Genomic DNA, 21,406 nt, shown 5'->3' on the forward strand with positions numbered 1-21,406 from the left:
GGGCGATAGACCATGATTTCAGGTGGTTACATCTACCTTGAATAATTTTTTATTCTACACAGATACAAACCCGACGTTCTTTACATAGGATTCAGCATGCAAATGCAAGCTGGAATGACTGTTTAACTTTCAGACAAGATTGAGGGGGGAAAGCCTGCCCACTCACCAGTTTGCACTCCTTTGCTTTCGGCTGCTGTTGTGTGAAGACGTCTCTGCGCTTCTGTGCCTGACTGCCTTTTGCTTTCTATTTTATGTTTTTTAGCTCTTTTTGGAGAGGAAGACACTGTGTTGAGGCGCTGTCCAGGGAAGGAAAGGCCGCGTAATGGGTTTCTCTCCTCTATTGAGGTTGACTCTCACTCATTATATGGGTAACCAAAACAACCTAACCTGACTTCTTTTTCAGGTGTTGTGGAGGCTGAGGGACTTTAGGAGTTATGACCCTCTCTAGGTCTCTTGGGGAGCTGAGTGTCTTTGAACTTACTGATTACTCATAGGGTATGAGGGACCTTCTGGCATCTCCTTCAACTGTGACTGTGATGACTGTACCAGTCATGGTATCCAGCAGCTGTAGGACTGCTGCTACTTTCTTGGTAACCCCTCATGCAATATCGGCGATGTGCAGGTGCTGCCATGTGTGTCATCTCTGGATGATGCCCTCCTCCAGACGCTGTTGTCAAAGGGGAGTAGAAGGAAGTTGTCATCACCAACCTTGTCTTCGTCGTTGAGTGCTGTTGCCTCCTCCCCTTCTTCCAAAGCTAGCAAGCAGAGGAAGGAGGAGGTTGCCTCGGCCTCCTGCGTGAAATCTCGTAGAGCTTTCAGCGGCCAGCCCCCTTGACCGGTTTCTAACTAATAGTACCGTGAGTACTGCTGCTCCTGTTGCTGAGCACACAGGTGCAACTGCTACCTGGGGTTCTCTGGACCCCTGGTGTACTGGTACCAGTAACCTGCCTGCCAGGGCCGGTAAGGGTCGCTGGTCTATGGACCTGGACTTGTTTGCCAGCACAACTAAGTGAGAGAATGTGAGCAGAGAGCTTGCAGGTGCTCCCTCACACCTCTTTGAAGAGCGTGGCTTAGGGGTCCTGGGATAGTGGCCTGGCCTGACTGGCCCGGTTACCTAAACCAGGCAAGAGGAGGTCCCCAGTTTTCCTTGCAAGAAAAGGACTCAAAGTACGTCAGGAATGGATGTGGTTTAAATTTTTCTTGTCTTCCTGTGGCTTCAAAATTTTATGTAAGATTTGTGGGAAAGATTCAGAAAAAGTAATGTTCTTGCACTGATTGTCAATGATTAAGGGAGAAGGATTGGTGCTCTAAAGACAATTATTCAACTTCAAGATAAATTTCTTTGCTTACCATGAGGCTGTAGGTCAAGGAAAGATTACCCCCTACATAGGACTCACATCAAAATTGTGCAATTCATCGAGCTTGTGAGGTTTATCAGTCCTTTGAGACTGGCAAAGCACTGAATCAGATTTCTCCTTTTGCAATTATATACAAATATTGACGCCTGTGTGTGTCATCAGAGTGAGTACTAAATGGTTGCTAAGATTATTTTTAGCTACAGGAGGCTATTAGTAATTTGCAGTTGTTTGATTCTCCTCTGATGGTCAGATGTTATGTTTGTTCGTTTTAGGTCTTTTTCTTTCCCATTCTCTTAAAGAATAGCACATTGTATTTATCATCTTTTTAATTCTGTCTTCCTCGATATTAAGAGCTGGATGTGGTAAAACCTGAGGAGCTTACAGTTGTAGGGATACATTAAACTCAGTTTCAACTTCATAATTGTTGTAACACTTCTTTAGAAAGTAGTGGTGTGCTGTTGTTTTTCCTCATAACTTGGTTGCACTTTTAAGGAGACTATTCATATAATATAGAACAAATGAGTACATGACTAGTTTAGGTAGAAATTGCCTTGTGTGAACCAAATGTTGTCGTGCACTGAATCAAGAGCTCAGGCTTTCTTGAGAAAAGACAACTTTGGCCAGACCTGCTTCAGTTTGCTGTGACCTTGCATTTCCAATGCAATGCAGGCATGTTTATTAATCCAAAACCAGCTTAGTTTTTCAAGAGCTCAGAACTTTGAACCTCACCATAAGACTCCATTAATTTTCCTCTTAATGTTAAGAGCGCAAGAAAAACATCTTTGTTTTGCTACCAGGAATGAAATGCAGAGGTATTTTAAAGTACAGGAACTTGCCTGATGAAAGTTGCTGTCTCCTCCAAGTGTAGACGTTTGGCAAAGTGTGACATTAGTTTGTATATGTATGAAAAATTCTAAACATTGTATGGCATACATACCAAAAATTCCATTGTTAAGTCATATTAGGCATTGATATGTATATTTTGAGGGAATTTTAATGCTGAAGGGTAGGGTTTCTGTAAACATCTGTGCAAAATAATATTTCTTCCTTGAATTGTTTTATAGTCGAGGATTTAAATAAGGTGTAAGGTTTGTGCAGCAGTACAGTAATTGTTAGTCATATTTGTTTACTAAAGTTATTTACCAAGACATATTTTTTAGTGTGGGAGTTATTTCAAGTAGTTATATAACAATGGTGACTTGCTTCTTTCAGTGTGTACTGACATCAGTGTGAAAATTCAAAATCACAAACTCTCAACAAATATCCGTTTGAAAGTTTTGATCTTTGAATGTGAATACTTTGCTACCCATAACCTGATATGGGGTGGACCTAGACAGTTTTTTCATTGTCACCAACATTTTTGTATCATTTAACCTGAAAGGGGTATTGATATCAGAGGTGTACTGTGTCAGCAGCCTTTTATATTCAATACACACGTAGTATTGTTATGAGGTGAGTTTGTCAAAGCCATCCAAGTCCTATGTTTTAGTCCTCATACACTGATAGTGTTTTGTCTACTTTGTGCTTGTGTAAAATTAATGATTAAATAATTTGTTTCTCTGTTCTCCTGCAATACTTTGCTTCTGTATTTTATATTGTACTTTATATTCTTGGTATTAATTTCTCAATCTTTTCATCAGAAAGACTTGGTTCAAGATGGAAACTTCTCGCAGATTTCTAGCAGCCATCAGTCTGGGAGAGAGAGTTTACCAATTCAAGGTGCTGTGCTTCGCCCTTTCAACTGTCCCACAGGTATTTTACAAGTGTTCACCCTAATCTTGACCTGGGCTCATTCTCACGGGATATAAGTGTAGGAATAAGTGACAGATTTGTAAAGTAATTTGTATTTTTCCTAACATACAAACTTGACGAATTTTTAATTAGTTTGTATTTTTCATAGCTAACAAACCTATGGTCTTAACGTTAGGATAAATCTTCTAGCCCCGGCTGGAAGCTGGTGAAAAACATATAAAATTGTAGAACAAGAACACTGTGATATCTTAGTTTCTTCCAGCCCAGGGAATCCATTAAAGGCTTGGCCAAAAGGTAAATTTAATGTAACGACTGGATGGCAGAGCTTCCTCCCTTGCTGTGGGTAGCCAACTACCAATATCACCATGTTTGAAGTTTAACGGCTGGCTCCAGCTAGCGCTGAAAGTAAATCCCATATGTAATGACAAAGTTTGTATGTTAAGAAAAATACAAATTACCTTGTCATTTTTAAACAAGTAGCATACTTATTTATCCAACTCTATTTGTTTTTTACGAACGAGCAGCATGTACATTTACCGTCTGTGTCTTTGTCTTATGCTATGTGCCAACCACAGCCATTCTGTAGGTAATTTCTGTATTTTTCAGTGGATAGAAAAAATCCAAGTCTGATTACAGTAACTTTATTATGTACAAAAGTCAATTATAAAATTATCTCCTTTTGGCAAAGTGGAATCAGTGAGGATGATAAATTATAAATACACATTTACAGATAATAATTATGTTCCTCTGTCTCCTCCTCCACCTCATTCTTTCCCAAACAGTAAAGTAACCTCCTTATTTGTTACCTTTTGCTGTTATACTATAATTTTTGCTTTTAATCTTTGAAACTATTGCATACACAAAATGGGATAGGCATGTGATGATGAGTATGGACCTGCTGGGTCTGTTAAGGGTATGGATATACTGGTATATAAAAGGTCTGGATTCTTACAATTATGGTATTATATCTTCAGGAGGTAAAGTACGTTTACACCAGCAGTGTGAAGCCCAAAGACATTCCTGTACTTTACCCAAATACAGTATTTCATTTTTCACAACTGCTATCAAACTCTTATTATACAACACACATCTACCAGGAATATCCCTTGGCTTATTGTGGTATACATGAAGGGTATGTTACAAGACAAGGGGGCTAGTCTATTGTCCGGTATACTGTACTTTATAACACAATCAGCACTTTCAAGTCCTTCAAACAGGGCTTGTGTTTCCTCTAAGTTGGAAAAAATTTGTATAAAAAAAATATATATGATGGATTACTGCTACAAATTAAATTTAGGACACTATTCAGAAAAGTTGTAAGCTTTATCTGTATTTTCTATGGTCTCAGAGGGGATGGGTATGCAAGTACAAAAACAAATTTAACCTTAAATGGGGGAACCAAGTGGAAGCCATCATAATCTTAACTGGTCTACAGAGTAAGAAAATCACCACCTAAACTTGCAGTGTAACAACAAAGACATACAAAACTATCACAATAAGTAAAGATGATGGACATGAGTGGAAAAGCAGATTATTCAAACATATCTCATCATAATCCATAAAGCAAAAATTCTTTAAAGTTAAAAGCAAACTGACTGTAACCAAGCAACTCTGTGAAAATGAACAGTAAAATATATAGATTGGGTAGGTAATTTAATATGCACAAAACAATAGCACGTTGTAGTATGTATTATAAAATAGTAATGATTTTCTCACATATACACACAGTATATGAAATAAGTACTTCAGTTATTAATGACTGAAGAATTGCAACACCTTAATTTTGTTCTGGAGAACATTTTGCCCATTTCTATGTGCTTCAGAACCTGTAATTAATATTGAACCCTCCATCACATGAAATTTTTCTAAAATTAATCCTCAACCTCAAGGGTTCAAAATCAAAATTTACATATGCAGTGGATGCAAAACATTTCAATTTCCACCAATACATATAAATGAAAAGGCAGAATAGGTTCACTTTCATTTTTTAGAAAATCCTTTACTTATATATCACTAATATTAATTACAAGAAATGGCTTTTTTCCTAGATAAACCTGAGTGTGTAAATGGATATACTTCTTGTGCAGCAAAGCCAGTTGAAGCTTGGAAACAAGGTTTCAAATATGGTAGTTTTCCCTCTTGTGGGAGCTGTGGTTAAGCTACCCTTGCACACAGTAGTCAGTATCAGTTTCTCTTCAGGAGTAGGGCAATGTGGGGTGGGAATATACCATAACCATAATGACTTTTCATAAAAGTTTCAAATGATCAAAATTTACCATTTGTTCATATGAGGATGCAACCCTCATCTCTGTATGAAAACTTATCCTTAATTTATGGCTGTTTATTTTCCAATTTCAGGGCTGACAGACCCCTTGACCGGAGTATGGCAGGGCTGCACCGCAGGAAACCATTAAGACACGGCCCACCTGTAAGGAACACCAGTGATGAGGTATTAAGATCACTCACTGCAAGTACATGCACGGATTGGTGGTAATTGCATAGGTGTAGTTGAAGAAAAGTGACCCTTGCTGGCCCTTTTCTGTCTTGCGACCAGCAGTCACAGCAGGTTCAGGTACCATGAGTCTAGTACTGACAAACAGAACAGTGGCAGTTTTCTTTTTAGTTGTGTGGTAAAGAAATCTATTTCCAGAGTCCCCAGACATCAAGCCTTTCCTCTGCATGACCTTGATGGCAGAATTGGTTGGCCATCACATTTTGACAGGCCCATGACGTACCTTGCCAACAGCTCCACACGTCTTGAGATATCATTCCTCCCTGCTCAATTTATGTATGAAACTACAGTCATATTGCCTGTCAAAAAGCACCAAGTGTCCCTTTAACTTGTCTTGGGAGGTTTGCATCACATTAGGGCTGCTCCCATCTCGAGGATGTTGATGAGCAGGCAAAAATTCTTCCATTCCACACACAAGAAATGATCGATCCTTGATGTGTCAAAGAACAGCAGCATCTCTGAGGGAGAGATGTTTAGATGCACTCCTACCCAGATGAGTGCCTGTTATCCAGCTACCAGATAAGATCCCCTTTTACTTCTTGAGTCCAAGGGATCTGGAGTGTCAGGATTATGGTGTATGATCACCCTTCATTTAAGCACCATGGCACATGCCCCAGAAGGATTTGCCAACCTCAAGCTGCTTATATTTGATGGGCTATAAATATTTATATCTTTAAAATTAATGATAAAAGCATCCACTGGTCAGGGCCTTAACAATACCATGTTTATCACCATCCCCAGTTTCATCTTTTGCTTGGGGAAGTGGTTAGATCTTTCCCAATGTATTACATCTTTAGTTCATAACAAAAAGCTAGAGGGCAATCTGTTCTGAGGCTGCCATTACGAACCAAAAGTCGAGGACCATCAGGGCGAAACCCTTTTGAACAGTTTGGAAAGGTATTTCAGTGAGTCTGGATGAATGGGCAACTGGGAGCATGTGTCCTAACAGCATGAAGGCTTCCTCCCTTACGGAAGCAAGCGTGGAAAATGAGGTTGCATCTTGAACAGTATTTGGTGAATAAAACTTACATGAATTCATAGAGAAGAGGTCAGTGACTGCCCTTCCATCCTCCAAGTGCTCTCCCCAGGGAAAATTCTACTGCAGAAGCATGGATTTAGCCATCTGCAACTTGAACCCATTCTGAAGGACCTGGACAACCCACAGTTCTGTCTTCAATGGTACCATGTTGATCAATGGTAAACCTCCGCTCTTGGCAGTGGAAAAGGAAGGCAGCCTCCTTCCTTCCCCTTTCCTCTCCCTCCAAAGTTGTCTAGTGGGATGAAAGGGCTAGGGTAGCAACAGACTCCTTCTGGAGGAAAAATTATGCTGAGGACCTAGACTGGCTCTAAACTGAAGACTGTACTCTTCTAAAGCCTTTGTTAGTGGCACAGTTGGACCACACTTGGAGAGAGGGAGTGAGTTTTTTTTACTTTTCTTCAGTACTGTCTCAACCTTACTCTTTGAGAACAGTTGGTTGATCTTTGACTGAAGAGTTATGCAGGGTTAGACTGCTGTCATTGGGTTCCTGGCAAAAAGACTTCTTTCCTCTCTTCACAACCAGTTTGACCCACAGGTTAGCAATTTGATAAGAGAGCAACATCAGGGTTCTGTCTCCTGGTAGCAGCAGTCTCCCGAGTTTTGCCTTTCCTCCTCAAAGGAAACCTCCCAACATGATGAAATTCATCATAGTATTCAGCCATACAAAGATACCCAGAAGGAACCCAAGGCTACACACTCCATTGGACTTAATTTCAAAGTGAATAGGGATACCTCTTCCAGATGAGGTTGTGTCAAGCCACACACCAGCAATCCCACTTGCAAAAGGGATGTCTCTACTACCTCTGGGTGGTAGTACTCCCTTTGCTGTGTGGCGGACCTTCCAGATGTTAGGGGGTTCTCCAAGCCACAGGTCAGGTAGTCCACTCTGTTAGAACTCTTGTGTGCAGAGGCCAAGGTAAATGATTAAGATGGGACACCTTTTGGTCTCACTACCAAACACATTCCAAGTACAAAACTGAGTGGTGGATGGCTTTTCTAGAAGTTGCACAGAGCCCATTTTTTCTTGCCACCAGCAACTAACTGCTTGAACTCTGGGAGTCTTTGGCTGGTCAGCTTAATGTCTTCTCTGAATTGTAGGTTGAAACTGTATCCCGACCTCTCTTCTGCCCTGGATTATGTGAACTATGGCTGGTGGAAGCCTGACAGCAGAATCCTGATCCAAGTGTAAGAGAACAACCCCACACAGCCCCTTCTGCCCTCGTGCTGCTGCTGTTGGATCCTGGTAATCATTATCCTGATTCAAGGGCTTCACTCTCGTCAGATGCTTGATGAAAGAAAACTGGAAGGTTTACCCGGGACACCCACAAGTTTGGTAGCAACTCCCTTGTTGTTCATGAGTGGGTAGCAGATACCAGGGAAGGAGAATAAGGGAGTAGTATTGCACAGGGGAATCCTTCACCTCTAATCACATTAAATATTTTGCTTGGTCATACTGACACACTGATTCTTCCATTCATAGGCGAGGAAGGACAGGCATAAACTAAAGACCGTGGAGGGATAGAGTCTGGAGCCAGAAATGGAATGGAAAGAGGAGATACTGCCCCCTGAAGACACTGATGATGGCCTCAATCTGGAGCCACATTTCTCCAACTGGGGAAGACAACCAAGAGGCAATCTCCAAAGAGTCAAGACACAGCGAACACTTGTACTCTGCAGTCTAAACACAGTGACTGTCAAAAGCAAGTGCTGCCATTAACCTTGCACACAGTCAGTCACATACTGGGGGGAATCAGCATTGGTCATTCTTACGAGTATATGCAGAATTCTCAGACACCCATCATGCTAAAAATGTAAGCTACAAACAAAACAGGCAGGTGATCCCCACACAATAGCCATTCCAGCATGAAAGCACCACCACAGTCAAAGCTGTAGTATTAGATCGACATACAGTGCCAGTTGAAGAGAAACTAGCCCTACAACTAATATGCACACAAGCAGTTTCCCACAAACCCTGCACAAAGGAGACCACCCTGGCTGCACCTGATGTATATTCATTTAAAGACAAGGGTTTGCATCCTTGCAGGAACAAAAAAAAGAGTTGTATGATACCCTCAATGATTTTTATGTATACCAATGCATTGCCAAGTCATATTTTATCCTAGGATCCCAAAGTGTCCATAATTGTATAAGACAAATTCTTTTGTGTCTTGTGGGGAAAAAGTTTTTGTATAATTCTGTGAGCAAGTTTGTGAATATTGTTCAAATAAATGTTGAAATAATGTGCAAATATATAACCAATGCATTTTCACAGTGTAAAATGAGTTGCCAAAGTTTTGGGTCACAGTATATAATGGAATACAAATGGGTCATAGTACATAATGGAATACTAACAAAGAGGAAACAAACATAACACTTACCATGTTAGCCACAAAAGGAAAAAAAATGTACATTACATATGGCAGTGTAAGAATACCTTCATTTATAAGTACAAGAGCAAAATCAAATTTCATAGAAATTAAATTGAAAACCGGTTACTGAATATAACTCCAAAATTTGGAGTTTAATCCAAGAAATTGCTTCTAACTGGATAAAAAAGCACTATGTGAAAATTAACTACATACAACCACTATTGCTGCTATTACAGATTGTTATGACACTATATATACAAAACTAACTTGGGCCACTGATATGGTACAATCAAGGTGTAATGTGAAGTATGCTTTACAGCAATGGGTTAATATTAAAGTTTTAAATAATGCTATATCTTCTGTATACAATATATAAAGTACAATAAAACTTATATTCCACTGCATGGCTAGATGTTATAAACCAAGCCCCACGATTCCTCACATCAGCATGGATTCCAAAATTCCTTGTCAATTGACAAAATAAAGCATTACAAGGTTATATCCATAGTTGGTTTACCCCTACAAACACACAAAACTAGTCAACATCAATGGAAATTCTTTTGCACTCTATATCCTATATTTGTCACAGATTTAATGTGAACCATTATAGCTACCAAATATATAGGTATATACTGTAAGTTTAACTAAAATGCATGCTATCTGAACATCCTGTTTTGTACCTTGCAAAATGAACTGTAATGTCTCCATTTTTTCATGAAATCCCAGCTAGCCTCCAAGTCCTAGCAAAATAGCTTTTTAACTTTTCAATGTTAGTTTTCAATTTGTCTAACAACTTCTCTTTACAAAAGGCACTTGGAAAACACCAAAGTATATCATATGGCAAGTGTCACTATTTAATTAAATTTTTGTGCACTACTTCAACATAGTCGAAAAACTGTGAAACACCTATTAATTGTCATATTGCTGATATTGCTATTGTATAGTCAGGTTATCATTACTTAAATGCTGAATGATACTGTTTTGGGCTAGGCTGCCCTTTTTACGTATATATGTAGCAACAAAAAAAGGTAAAAATACGTTACATCCTATTTCCCATCAAATAAAAGTTTTCAAGAAAAATTGTGCTCCAAAAGTTGGTTTGAGAATAAGATGACAAGTTCTTAGAAGATGAAGAAACCACAAATAACCCTGACACACAAAACTATTTCCTCTGGCACAGTAAGATCCTTATGAAGATAGTTCAACAACAACAACACAGGAGTTTTAAAGCAAAACACTATGTTGTTTTCCCTGATGGTACCCAAATTGGCTTCTAAATGAAGTGATCCACCTGAGTTCCCACTTGCAGCCATACCCTCTATCACCTTCACTTTTTTAACTGGTACAGACAAAAGTTTGTATAAGGGGAATCCCATGTCACAAGAATGAGAGAGCTATACACCTGTCTGATTATAATTTCTTCCTAAATCACTGCCATTCAGGACAACAAATGCCATTCATTCCCGCAAACATGTTCAGATTGTCACATAGCTTCTCATCAGGACATAGGGTCTCCTTCAATCTAAGTTACTGTGTTTAACTTGTCATGAATTATCATAATTGATATTAATCCATCATCTCACTATATACAAAAAAAATCTTTATGTGACAAGAAATGATCATGTTTAAACATAAAAGGACAATATATCCATGGCCTTTTAAAAGGATAAACATCCATGGCCAAAGGCTATCACATACAGTGGTATTATTTTTCCCCAGTAAAAAGGTGCTGGTGCTATAAACTAATGCTCATTATAAAAGAATGGTACAAATATATGCTTGGGCATTTTATAAAAATGTAACTTCCCAAGATACATTTATCACTAACAAATTTCATTTTCAAGAGTTAAATATTTAATGCCAGTGTTGTAACATAGTTTTTATGCACCATCACCACAATCACTCACATAACTTTCACACTAATAATCACACATTCACAGCAGCTCCATTATTATACATAAAATGATATGATGACCAAAATGGAGTCACTCAATCTTTCATAAAACAAGTATGAGATTCGTGACCCAGGAGAGTCATTAGCAATAATTCCATGATAAATGTGTCAATGGCTTAACTAATCCAACTTCATTGATTAACTGTACCTACTCGGAGATTATGCTCTTCTAATAATTTTACCAAAGATGACTCAAAACCTAAAATTCAATGATGAAATAAAGCTGACCTACATTAACTGTACAGTACTACCAACACAACTGAAAATATACTGATTATACAAGATTACAAGTATTCTCCAAAATGCAGACCATCTGAATGAACACACAAGATCTTTAAAAATCAAATGTAATCATTGTATAATGTAAGCAGTTATTATATTTACAGTATACAATAATGCATATTATGGAAGAATATAATTGACACAGAACAGAAAAGCATTCCAACTCAATCAATCTTTTATCACCCTTCAACAGGCTCAAATTACTGTGAGAACAATGACCAAGAATATCGATAAAATTACAGAAGATCCCAGAGCTTCATTTTACAAGCAGGGTATATTATTTTGCAAGTTCATCAGACCTGCATTGGCACAAATAAGACTATGTTTGTCACCTTAAAAGCAGGTGACAAAATGTGATTACTACAAGGGGAAAAAGTGGGAAGGAACGGGGTCATAATATAAAATACACAAATTAAATAACGAACATATGTACAAACACTAGAGTAAGTGATGAATACATGATGAGTGTGATGAGCATGATGTAATATGAATGAAAATAAGGAATATGGTAAACTGAAATGACCTCCTGGGATACACCTATCTTAAGATGTGATAGCTATATATTGGCAGACATACTTTTTTCAAAAATCTGTAGCCCTAAATTCAAAATCTCACGGCCTCACACATTTATTACAATACTTCTTTCTCGCTTTACTGAATCAATGACTTTGGAAAACCCATTTCCAAAATTTAACCATTATGACATACAAACCACTATTTTCAACTAAAACTGACAACATAGAGCGCTCTTGGCTTGAAAACCTTAAAATGTACATGTGATGGATAAAAACAAAATGTGTTCTATGTTTGTTCTGTAAGTTATGCGCACCACATATTAAACATAATAAGGTTACTTTTACAATATAAACACCTCATTTATGTCCACTGTGCTAAACATTCACTAGCTTCAATGTCTGTGACTTCACTTGTAAGAAAGCTCCAGATGATGACTCCTAAATATCATCAATCACATATATCAGGTGCAAGGAGCATTGTCATCAATCTGCAAACTTTACAGCTCTCTCAGTGTTTAAGAATATATTTATATATATATATATATATCTATATATACGTATATGCTCAGAATCTTGAAAGCATTTTCTGATTTCCAGAAAAGTGTCAACTCATAATTTCTCATTTCTAGATTATGAATTTTCAAACCATTTTAAATATAACACTGCAAACAATTATAAAAAACAGTGTTGATCTTAGGAATGTTTGTTAAGGAGCCACGTAGCCACCATAGAAAGAAACGTCGTAAGGAATGCTGTGAAGACAGGCGAGCTGCTCAATGGTGGAGATGAGTTCAATGTCAATTGATTCTTCACCACTTCATTTTCACTTCGGTCTGGTTGGTTTGTGTCTGAAAAGATTTTAAAAGGTAATTCTGTGCACACTGTATTGCAAAATAAAGACTTCCACATATTTAGATTCTTTCTTCATAGCATTCATGGCATTCAACTACCATTATACAAATACTGTATTGTGCTTTCCTTAATTCAGCTACAATTCATTATCAGTATTACCAAATTACACACACACACTATATTTTCATGACAAACCATATTTCAATACAGACAATAAAAAACATGACTGAACACATTACATGTGTTTTCCTAAGGTTAAAATTAATTTCAACAAATATTCAGTACCCACAATAATAACCAAAGATCTTTATAACAAACCTAATTAATGCTAGTGTTTATTTCTTAAAAATAATACAGATGCTGATGCAAAAGGCCATCAAATAACCAAGACTGATTAGGCCCCAAAAACACAAGAAGAATGGGAAAGGAAAGAAAAAGGAGGAAATTGTAAATAAACCTAAGAGTCATGGAAATTGGGGACAACAAGTGAAATCAAGACTTTGTTTCAGAGAGCAAGTCATGAGGCAATCTAGAGGAGAGAGAGGGCTCTCTTCAGCTCAACAGTTGCTGAAACCAAGCCCACCTTGTCACTGAGAGAGAGAGAGAATATGAAGAGGACATTGGTAATGAGAAGCCTTATGTTGGAACCTTCTATAAATACCATTTTGGTTACTGATACACTGAGGTTAAGGATAATACCTCCTCTTATCAGGTTGCCTTATAGTGCCCGTCAAGACTACCAACTCTATTATTACAATACCACTGCAAAATGATGAATGCTTAAAGTAAAATGTTACATTTCTGTACCTCTAATGCAAATCTTGGGAATTCCCTTCATGCTTTTCCCAACAAAAACTGGCAATCCATCAACTGGGTATGAGACTGCTTTTGTCCCTCTTAAGTAAGTTTTTTGTCCTTCTAAATTGTAGCAACATTGAACTCTTCCTCTCCAACTACAACTATTCTCTGTTGTTCACTTACCTTAAGCACCTCCTTTTTTTAACCATTACATGTACATCTATCAACTCCCAATAACTTATAATCAATCTATCAGTCGATCCCATCTGTAAATTTTTTAATCCTCCTACTTCCCATCTGTAAATTTTTTAATCCTCCTCCTATGTATGAATACGTTTTAATATGTCTACTTTTAAATATTTTAGAAACCATCATGTACACTGATCCCATCCATCAATAGTCTTTAAAAACACATCCACATTCTCCCATCTCTTTTCCAATCGCCCAAACTGCATTATGTTTACATCCCAGCATAACCATTTTTTTTCCTCCAAACACAGCCATTCTTAGTTTCGGGGTAACCAAAAACTTTCCATTCTTGGACCAAATATGCCATCACTACTTTCCCTTGGTTTCACTAACAGGATACATGTTGTCTCTGTAAGGGGTCAAATGGGCTAACACTTCCATATCAAGTGTTAGGATCTGGATCCCTGACAGAGCCATACTACTATTTGCAAGTTTCAAGGCCCATCAGTGATAAAATTATCTTCTGCCTTTGACATAATCCTCCTAACAGTACTGGCCAAAAACATAACCCCAATGTCACTTATGTTTTTAGGGATTTGCCAGTCCATAACTTTGAACATTCATGCCTTTAATGTACACAGTATATAATGTAACTTGAAAGCATACTTTGTAAAATACAGCAAAATTAATGGAAACCTCCATTTACTGTACAGTATTTTTTTTTAACTAAAGGTCATTTATAGTGCAAAGTTTTTACACAAATTTTTTACTTAGTTTTTACACATTTTTTTGTTTTCACTTACATTTTTAGGGATTTGGGATTTGCCAGTCCATAACTTTGAACATTCATGCCTATAATGTACACAGTATATAATGTAACTTGAAAGCATACTTTCACTCTGTGACAAGGTAGGCTTGGTTTCAGCAACTGTTTAGCTGAAGAGAGCCCTCTCTCTCCTCTAGATTGCCTCATGACTTGCTCTCTGAAACAAAGTCTTGATTTCCCTTGTTGTCTCTAATTTCCATGACTTTAGGTTTATTTACAATTTCCTCCTTTTTCTTTCCTTCCCATTCTTCTTGTATTTTCGGGGTCTAAGCAGTCATGGTTATACAAAGTTTTTACATAATTTTTTTTACTTAGTTTTTACATATTTTTTTGTTTCATTTTTCTCCATTTTCTCCAGACTCTTAACACAAAACATATAAAATGCCATTCCCTTAACGATGAATTTTTGTAAAAGAAACACTTAAGATGATCCTCTCATTTGTGATAAAAAATTTAATATCGACTTCTTTTTCATCATCAATTCCAGTGCTGCGCAATGTAAGGAGCTCTGTGATATTCTGCCACTCATGTTTTTTCTTGACTTCATATGTTATATGCCACAAATCTATAGCTTCCCATTTCATAGTTCTCATCTAAGGTCTGAGTCCATCCACTTTTCTGGTGCCCTAGGAAATCAGTTGACAGTACCACATATAATACTGTTCTAGGATTTAGGCAACATACCAAACCATATCCCTTCTGCCCTTCATCACTTTTTACCAGTACAAAAAGCTGTGTCCTAGCTGCCTTGCCTTTTGCCTTTACTTTTCATCCACTTCCTCTGGTCTCACAACTAGGCTGCCCAACTACCTTGCTCTCATTTTCACTTTTATTTACAAAGTGATCCTTTGAGTTCAAACTTGTTACTCACTGTCTCATCTAACTAAAAATGTAGGCACTGCAACTGTATATATTATCAAGAAAAAAACTACCAGACAGGGAGGAATTCCTTTTGAGCTAGTGTGATGACTGTATTTACATTACTTGTAACATGAAATAAGGGCTAATTCCTACAAAGAGAGGCATTACCTACCATAAAATTTTACACCTGTTTAATTTGTCTAAAATTAAACTAGTAAATTAGTTTAATCATTCTCACAATTTCCAAATTTAAGTTTTCAAATATTATTGTTAGGCAAGTTGCAATTCTAGCAACAAGCCCAGTATGGAAAAGAAATCCAATGGTAAAATATTAAGAGAAATAACAGAAAAAACAAAGACGGCCTTTCGGCCCAAGTGCCAGGTCATATGGCCAAATTTCATACATTCATTGAAAACAAACTAGATCAACCCAACTGTGAACCAAAGACTGACTCTGCTCAACATGAAAAACAAATACACCCAGTTTGAACTTTGTTTATTTTATAACTCAATCTTCTCTTTCACTGCTTCTTCAGCAATTTAATGACTAAAAAGTTTTTTTTTACATCATAAAACTTCATAATACATCATACAAATCTTATACTGTTTCCATGAATAAACCAATCCATAAAAAATATCTGGATCCTATGATAATTGAATTCTTAAGTATTTTGCTGAAAAGTAATTATAACACTAAGAAAAAACATTGTTTAGGCTTGGACAGAATTTGAGAGAGAGAGAGAGACTACCCTGGGAGATCCATTTACGACAAAGGAAAGCCTTGAAGTAGTCATAGAGCTAAGGGTGCTCTCATAAAAGGCTGCTTGTGACAGTCAAAAGTCAAGTGTCTGGAGACTGCATATGCTACATCACCACCTCATCTCGTGCTAATGGTGCTACTAACCTGTTTTCTTGGTTGTGGTCTTCATGTTATGATGGGGGTCAGCACTCTTGTGAGAGGTAGTCTTTAAGGATGTGGTGCTTTGGGAGGTTGTGGAAGTGGTAGTGGTTGTGGTCTTAGGGGTAGTAGTGGTGGTAGTTGACTTGGTGGTTGAGGTGGTAGTAGTGGTGGTGCCTCTAGGGGTGGGCAGGCCTGCAACGAGATACACAAAATACACCAAGGCTAAGCATCTAGCAACTAGAAGAGGACTTTCAGTGTTCTATTGCTACATAATAAAGAGAAGAATAACCAAAATTCCTTTCATGTATTGCCATCACAAAAAAGCATTGAAGACCCACTTTTTATACTGCAGTATTGTAAAACTAGTCATAGCTATGCAAAGGAGGGCTGTATCATGCACTGAAAATGGCTGGTTACTTCTCAATGTGGGAGACTTTGAAAACAAAAGCTATGATGGGTGCTAGAGACAGGATGATTGCATAGAAATTTAATTATACCGTGGTGTGGTATATCATTTTTACCCATAATCATTTCCATGCAGAATATACAATACATCTTTACATATGACACTCCCACATTAACTAGCATGTTCTGAAAACATAGAGAGAGTCTTAGAGTGAAGTAGATTCCTGCACTGAGTACTAGAAAAACTTGAAAATAAACTAATACAATGCATTAAAATTACTATGCAATTTACTGAAAACCTCGCTTGCAATGAGTATTAACATTTTCTTAGTGCTTGCAAAGCCTTTAGAGAGATTCACACACAAAAAGAAAAATTGGCAATTGGTGGGCAAATAAGAAAGGAAAATCTAATTCTATTCTAAAAATTAAGCTCTAACCCTTACTCCTTATTACAGAGTATTGTAATCAATTGCTAATACTAAATAGCTTAAAAGATGACTTCACTACAACTATATGATTCTACATTTAACCACAAATTTACCAGTACTGTACTGAATTTCTTTTATCACAAACTCAAGAGGAATACTATACAATAGACTGAAATAGCACTGACAAGTCTGTGTGAAGGGTGAACTAAGCATATGAATACTCATAATTATTATTCTACAAATTAAGTATTTGTAACAAGTGTTGCCTCGAGAAGCACAAATATGGGACACCACATCACATATGGAAGCGAGGTACGGTACACAAAATAAAGTTGCTTCAGAGAGGGGAGGTTATGGACAACAAACTGTCATTTACATTGAAAACAAAAGAAAGCTTACACCATCATAATTATAAACAAAGTGCTCGGAAAAAAATTGCTAGACAAAAGCAAATTTCTTTACACACCATAGCAATGGACACTGTGCGATTAAATCACTTCCATTCATGTTAAACCCACATAATTTAGGTCCATGTGTACATGCGCTTCTAAAGTGCAAAATGCATTAAAACCACTGACATGTATTGTGTACTTAGGATTGTATTAAAACTGTTTGAGTAAACACACCCATAACCATGGTTTAATTTTGAAACAGAAACGGCGGTATTAATAAAATCCCTTGCAACATAAGACAACCTACCCCTACCCAGTACCAAATACAACTATTAATCATTGCAAAATTCACAGTCCATGACCTAATTATTTTTGTTTGCTTTTCCATCTGCAAAGGGTGACATATTCACTGAATAATAATACTGTCATTGTATGTTCAATACATAAATCCATTGACTCTAATAATATGATACAGATGCAACTTATTAACACGTTTTTCATGTTAAATAATAAATGGTAGGACTGTTTTTGTTGTATACGGAGTTTATGAAAGGTACTGACAGTGTAGTTCTTATAAGCCAATGCAAAACTGAAGATTAAACCAGCAGCTATGACTACTACCATATCTAACATTCCCTTCAGCTGCGTACAGCTCCTTGTCCATACGAAAAAATGACAGCACCAGGTCTTCAACCTGAACTATTACGATTGTCACCCTTGATGAAAAATCAAGATCCTTGTATCTACCAAACGATACTTGAACAGTTAATAAAAATGATTTTACCCACTAATCCCAAAACCCATTTGCAAATGTGTAAACTAATCTCAAAGCCCATTTACAAATGTGGAAACGTGAAAGTTGTTTGAGAATTTAATCAGAGTACGACCACTTCGTACGATGTGATGGAACTCCCGTTGCTTCATCCGCCTTGCAACAAGAGTTTAGTAATACCGCTTCAATACTTTCCTCTAATTATGATTAAGGATGCTACTAAATATTCGAGGACTAAAAATGGCTTATATCAGTGCTGTAAGTGGAAGAGGACACAGAAGCATAGCAAAAGGATTATATGGAGCATGTAAGGATAAAAAAGGATCAGGATTCCGGTTATGACAGGATCATGAGTTCAGTGATGAAGTTCAAGTCCTTGCGAAGCCTAATTTCTCGATACAATAACCAAGACAAAGAACGAAGTGCATACGTATGAAACGTACTGCAAACAGGCTTTTTTTTTTGAATAAATTTTTATTAATGTACCAATGATTGCTGAATATCAAGTACTGCAAAAATGGGTTTACAAAGAGCTGTTTTCATCACAAACAACCAGAGTGAACTTATTTACTGTTTGCCTGTACAAATGATAACTTTTCTCCCAGACCCAATAAAAAAACTTTCCATAATTTTATTTAGTCTTTAAATATCAAGAATTCACAAAAATACAGTACAATTTAAACCTTTTAAACGGGATTCTCATTCCCTTTAGTGTTCTTTATCTTGATCACGGTTTCCTCTAATTCATTATTTCACTAGAGCGCAATCAGCACATTATCATGATCACAGATACTTCGATGATACCGAAAAAATTTAAGAGCACAAAACTTACAGTTTTTATACATATGCATATGTATTTACATAATATATATACATACATACATATATATATATATACATACACATATATATATATATATATTTTTTTAGCTCAAGATTCAGATAAAAGTAACATTAGTGAATAACTAAATCCACCTTTTATGAAAGGACGTAATCCATGGAAAGGTAGTTGTATCATGTGAATATAAAGTAAACAAGAAAACTAAGAGCAAGTTACCCACCATTGTTGGGGATGTGATTGTTGGCTTGGTCATGTGCTGGCTGTGAGGCAGGGTCACAGCATACCTTGAAGACGACCTTCATGTGATGAGAGGAACATCGACCTCCGATTCGCCGGTGAAGGTCATCTTTGCTGGATGTGGCTATCGTGGAAAATGAAACGGGTAAATGTTATAGAACAATGACTGATTTCTGACAAGCAATCCCATGACGCAAGATCAGTTCATGACGGCAGCCTACAATTTCATTTTCAAGTTTCCACTTTCCCTTAGCGTACTTTTTTTTGTTTATTCAGGTACAAACAGTATTTAATCAGCAGTCTACAGCGATAGAAATTTCTATATTCTCAATAGGATGTCATGCAATTTACCGAGAATGGTTTCAAAGCCCCTTTTCCAGCTAGTCAGAATTTAAGGAGGGAGTGCTACAAAATAAGTTTTTAACACCCCATGACAAAAAGTTAAGTATATCTTAGTTTAACCATACCACAACTGAATGTAAGGCCTGAATATGAAAAGGCTAATAAGTCCAATTATTATTACTGCATAACTACGCCTTCTATTTATAGTATCTGCTTTTTAATCAATAAACAACCATTCAGCTTTTAAAATAAGTTTCCACAAAATCAAATGACCACTTGTGAAGAACCAATAGTCAAGTAAAATATAAAATGGTCTAAATCAACAGAGTATAACACATGAAGGAACACAGAAGCTGCAGTACTTACAAATGAAATAATAGTCCTGTCCAGGACGGAATTCGAGTCCTCCAGGTTGGGGAGTGAAGGAACGAAAAGTGATTGTGAAGTACATGAGCTTGTATGGTTTGTCGCAAACCGCAATCACTCGTGGATTGACATTAGTTATGCGACACGTATCGTACTCTTCCTTGCTTACCTGAAATAGGATTAAGTTGTGAGACCAACCTTTTTCATTATTAAAAATTCAAGTGATTAACATTATGCTGACGATTATCATTACTTGCAAGCACAGAGACAGGAAACACTATTAACTGCGAGAAAATCCAATCGCTCATTGAATGTTTGTCAACCGTAATTTACCGGTTATTTTCACTTTTTCTTAGGGCACAAAGCGTGGGTTCCGGTGCTTGGTCTTCAAGACCTAAATTCCATAATCAATCAATCAATCAATCAATCACAAAGCGTGCTCCCGATTACAGAGTTTGAAGGAGAGAATTAGGGTAATAGTCTCCATCTTACACTGAGGAAAATTACGAGAATAAAAAATTAATTAGATCAAGAATGTGGCGAACACACAATCTAAGAAGCTGTACAGCATTTCAACAATCTGCAAACTAACGCTTGAATGATAGGAACAGACGGAAAGGGAATCATTACCATTGCCTACCAACTTCTGCACGCCATAATCGACACAATTCCTTCGCGGAATATGATAGGAAAAAACCATGAAAATGTTAAAGAAATATGAAACTTAAAAAAGGAATGTTCGCCAGAGAGTGGGCGATCAGTCTTCTTCTATTCAACACCGCGAGTGTGATTTTGGGATTACGTTTGATTTTTTCGACTGCCAACTCTTCACGCTCTTAATGCCTTGTTGACTCTAGTATTAATACTGTCAGGTGAAGGATACTCTCCCATCTTTTCCTCCACTGCCATGGAACGAAGAAGTTTGGGTAAAATTTACAAACGGTCAACGGGAGTGAAATATGTTCATGCGTTGTTTGTGTGTGTGTGTGTGTGTGTGAGATGTATGTATGTATGTATGTATGTATGTATATATATATATATATAATATATATATATATATATATATATATATATATATATATATATATATATATATATATATATATATATATATATATATATATATATATCATCTATACACAACACACACGTGTTCAACAGTCAAGAATAGTCTTTAAAGCACATCGCTGTATTTAGGTACCTCGTCTTAAGTGAATAGGTAATTTTTTAATTTCATTCATCATTTAATGCTTAATATATATTCATCATCATCATAGTAACCGTCCTACTTCTTGATAAAACCCAGTAACAAAATATACGTATATAATTTACAGATTTATAAGTGAAAAGGTTTAAACTTTCTTTGAACAACCATTTAAACGTGTTTTTTTCCGAGCAGAATTGTCTCCAGATTA

At 36.9% G+C, this 21,406-nt stretch overlaps 1 protein-coding gene across 1 annotated transcript in view; it reads right to left on the reverse strand.

Moving 5' to 3' along the window:
• Nucleotides 1–3,735: 3,735 nt before the first annotated feature.
• Nucleotides 3,736–21,406, reverse strand: part of LOC136833303 (ephrin-A5-like) — a 287,390-nt gene continuing 269,719 nt past the window's right edge. Inside the window, exons 3-6 of the mRNA XM_067095251.1 lie at nt 19,992–20,160; nt 19,267–19,407; nt 16,212–16,400; nt 3,736–12,629 (exon numbers count right to left, since the gene is read on the reverse strand). Of these exons, the coding sequence (XP_066951352.1) occupies nt 12,475–12,629; nt 16,212–16,400; nt 19,267–19,407; nt 19,992–20,160 (654 nt within the window). The 3' untranslated portion in view covers nt 3,736–12,474. The remainder of the gene's footprint in view (nt 12,630–16,211; nt 16,401–19,266; nt 19,408–19,991; nt 20,161–21,406) is intronic.

The sequence above is a fragment of the Macrobrachium rosenbergii genome, chromosome 51, assembly GCF_040412425.1.
Source record: "Macrobrachium rosenbergii isolate ZJJX-2024 chromosome 51, ASM4041242v1, whole genome shotgun sequence".
In the NCBI taxonomy this organism is placed as follows: Eukaryota; Metazoa; Arthropoda; class Malacostraca; order Decapoda; family Palaemonidae; genus Macrobrachium; species Macrobrachium rosenbergii.